The 3,292-nt window shown below is 40.5% G+C and overlaps 1 protein-coding gene across 1 annotated transcript in view; it reads left to right on the forward strand.

Moving 5' to 3' along the window:
* The first annotated feature begins 519 nt into the window (after positions 1-519).
* Positions 520-3,292, forward strand: part of LOC119420889 (cell adhesion molecule 2) — a 79,693-nt gene continuing 76,920 nt past the window's right edge. The window contains exon 1 of the mRNA XM_037688310.1: positions 520-607. Within this exon, the coding sequence (XP_037544238.1) occupies positions 520-607 (88 nt within the window). The remainder of the gene's footprint in view (positions 608-3,292) is intronic.

Below are 3,292 nucleotides of genomic sequence, written 5' to 3' on the forward strand. Positions count from 1 at the left end.
CCACACATGCACACAACTCCACAGAGAACCAGTTTTAATTGCTCTGCTCTGTGTAGCTAAGGTTTTAATACTTCAGGCTAAATGCCTCCTGCGTGTTCTGTGTTAGAGTCCAATTTAGCACAGAGTAATCACTGGCCAGCCTTCCCAGACATTCATTTTGTGATTGGAGGAAGGTTTAAGCTTTAACTTGTTTATTTTACATATTTGTCAAGACATAAATCAAGTATTTTCTTTTTGTGCTGCTAGTGATAAAGTGCTTTAGTTTCATGAATGTCTGTGTGGAATAGGGAGTTTAAAGTCAAGTTGCAGTATTTGCTTTATGTTATGCCCAGTATTTTTTTAATCAATTATTTCAGTTTTGTAATCAAAAGTGCCAGCTGTCTAGCTTTGTGTGTGTCTGTTTCTTCTCTTTCACAATAAATGAACATCTTCATGTTCTGTTTGTGTTGTTCTGCAGGTATCAGTGGTCAGTATCCTCTGGTTCAAAATGTGACTGTGACAGAGGGGGGGACAGCCAACATGACCTGCCGTGTGGAGTTCAATGACAACACCTCCCTCCAGTGGTCAAACCCAGCACAGCAGACACTCTTCTTTGGTGACAAGAAAGGTGAGCTGAAGATTGAAAGCAAAAACCAGAAAACAGATGTTGCATTATTTTTTTCATTATGTGTTTGTCTCCTGATCAAGCTGCTTTTTCGTTCTGCTCTCTTTGTCTCTGGTCTGTTTGTTCTGCTCTGTTTGGTTCTTTGAGTCAGAATTCGAAGAATCCGTCCAGAGTACCTGACTCAACCTTGTTAGATTTATCTACCTGGATTATTGAGCATGCGTCAGGGCTGCTCTCTTTGTTGTTTCTTTTTTTACTCTTGGTCCTCAGATTTCACAGCATTTACACTCTACTTAAACACTTACAAACATGTCTTCTAAAAATTACAATATATTTCACATAGAGATATACATACACACAAATCTGTACACGTAGCCTCTACAAGAAGCATCTGAGGGTAAGAAATTATGTGATTTTCTCTGTTTTGGACTTGTTTGCCTAGAGCAGATTAATAGGTGGGGGTGTTACCTACCATGATCTTTCTGGGGACATCAGTGTTTCCTTTTGTTAGTGGATTTTACCTTGGTGTAAGCATTGTTCTATAGAACAGATTTTTGTTTCTGTTGGTTTCTGTCAGATTTGTTTCAGCTACAAGCTTAATTAGAATGGCTGTTCAGATGAAGTCACATCATTACTGCAGTGGTTTATATGCTACAACAAAGATTTATCATGGCAGTACACTGTACAAAATCATCCCATAGTTTTCATTTAACAGGTAGAAGAACCTCAGCTTGGAGAAACAGAATTAAAATCTGACCGGATGGATGAGCTAATGGCTCGTCTTCATGTATTCAAGACCAGGTGGTTTGCTGCCAAATTAAAACAACTCCAACCTCAAAAATGTATATCCATGCATGTGAATTCTAACATACAAACCTTTTCATTGTCTCCAATTTTGCATTACATAGTTATTTTAGCAGAAATATTGATTTCCAGGAAGTGCCCCAGAATGTGCTAGTGTGCTACAGCTAGTTGCTGCTGTCGCTATTTGCACTTGTGAAATACCTTGACGGCAGCACGCTGACACAACTGGTAGAGCTGTTGCCTCTCAGCGAGCAAGTCCTTGGTTCAAACCCCAGTCCAGGGGCCTTTCTGGGTGGAGTTTGCATGTTCTCTCCGTGCATGCGTGGGTTTTCTCTGGGTACTCTGGTTTCCTCCCACAGACCAAAAACATGCATGTTAGGCTGATTGGTAACTCTAAATTGTCCCTAGGTGTGAGTGAGAGAGTGAATGTTTGTTTGTCTCGTTTGTCTCTATGTGGCCTGTGATGGACTTGCAACCCGTCCAGGGTGTACCCTGCCCCTTGCACAGCGATTGCTGGACATGGGCACCAGCAGCCCCCGTGACCCAAAAATGGAAGAAGCGGGTAAAGATAATGGATGGATGGAAATACCTTGACATGTTCTGTAAATGAGTGTGTGATGCACAGTGGCTGTAAAGGATAACAAAAGATGGTTCTAATGTGTCCAAACAGGTAAGGTAATGTTCATTTGTAACTTTTCCACAGAAATCCAATTAAAAATTTATGATTAAAAAAATCAGGTTGGTGCTACAAACATGCTTCCAAAAGGAACATGAATTAAGTTAACTCTAGCAGCTTAAAACAGTTTTATCAAGCGCACAGATTTAAGACCATTTGGTAATCGTTAACAAAGTAATCATTCCAAATTCACATGATAGCAGACTCAGTTTGGTCTTTGTAGGACTGAAACAAACTGATGAAACTGAGTTTTTCAATGTTGCTCTTTAATAGCCCATGACGCTACAGAGTAATGTCATCATGAATCATACCTGACTCACCTTATCCTTTCTCATAAAGCTCTTTGCAACATTGTTAAGAAAAGCACTGTACAAGTTGTTTTGTTGTTACAAGCTGCAGGGAAGTGTCTGATGCTGTGCAATAAATACCAGTTTATATAGTACAAATGTGCACAGCCTCACAGATGTGCTTGTTTCATTACATGGATGTTTGCATGTGTTCACAGTGGCACACAAACAAAGTGCGGGTGTGGCAGGAAGCTCTTGCTGTTTTAATGGCTAATAAGTACAAAGGGTTTATTTCTGACCTCTCGCACCATCTTAGTAAAGTCTTCATAAAGAGGATTCATTGCTGTTATTTGGTGGGGTCATGCCAGCTGAAATAATTGCACCCGGTGCGTCTCTGGGCTGTATTAGTTGAGTGTAATAGAGTATGAATCACACTCTCTTGTAAGTGTCGGGATTAAGCACATGTGGGATTTACACAGTCTTCTTCCATTATCCTGTAGCACATAGGGCTTTGTCCATTTATGTGTTCATACTGTTCATACTCCTTATATGTGCATGTGCATGTGTGTGTGTTGCATACATAGAGTTAAAGCATGTGGGTGGAAAGCATTTCTCTTTGTATTTTCACTTCCGTATCTCTTTTCCTCTGAAGGAGCAGTACTAAAAAGGTCCATTGAACATCAAATTCAACACTTGATGTTCTCTGCAGGTTATTCCATATCACACCAGGGGTCGAGCTTGGGGGTCTCTTTCATGGCATTTCCAGTGCTGAGCTCCGAGATTGGAAATGGAAAAATCTGCCAAGGACTCTTGTATATTATCAGAAAAGCAAAAGAGTACGAAGGCCTTGGAGTTGTGTTGCTCTTTTTGGGTCTGTGTGTGTGTGTGTGTGTGTGTGTGTGTGTGTGTGTGTGTGTGTGT

The sequence above is a fragment of the Nematolebias whitei genome, chromosome 14 (assembly GCF_014905685.2).
Source record: "Nematolebias whitei isolate Nwh7 chromosome 14, NemWhi1, whole genome shotgun sequence".
NCBI classification, from domain to species: domain Eukaryota; kingdom Metazoa; phylum Chordata; class Actinopteri; order Cyprinodontiformes; family Rivulidae; genus Nematolebias; species Nematolebias whitei.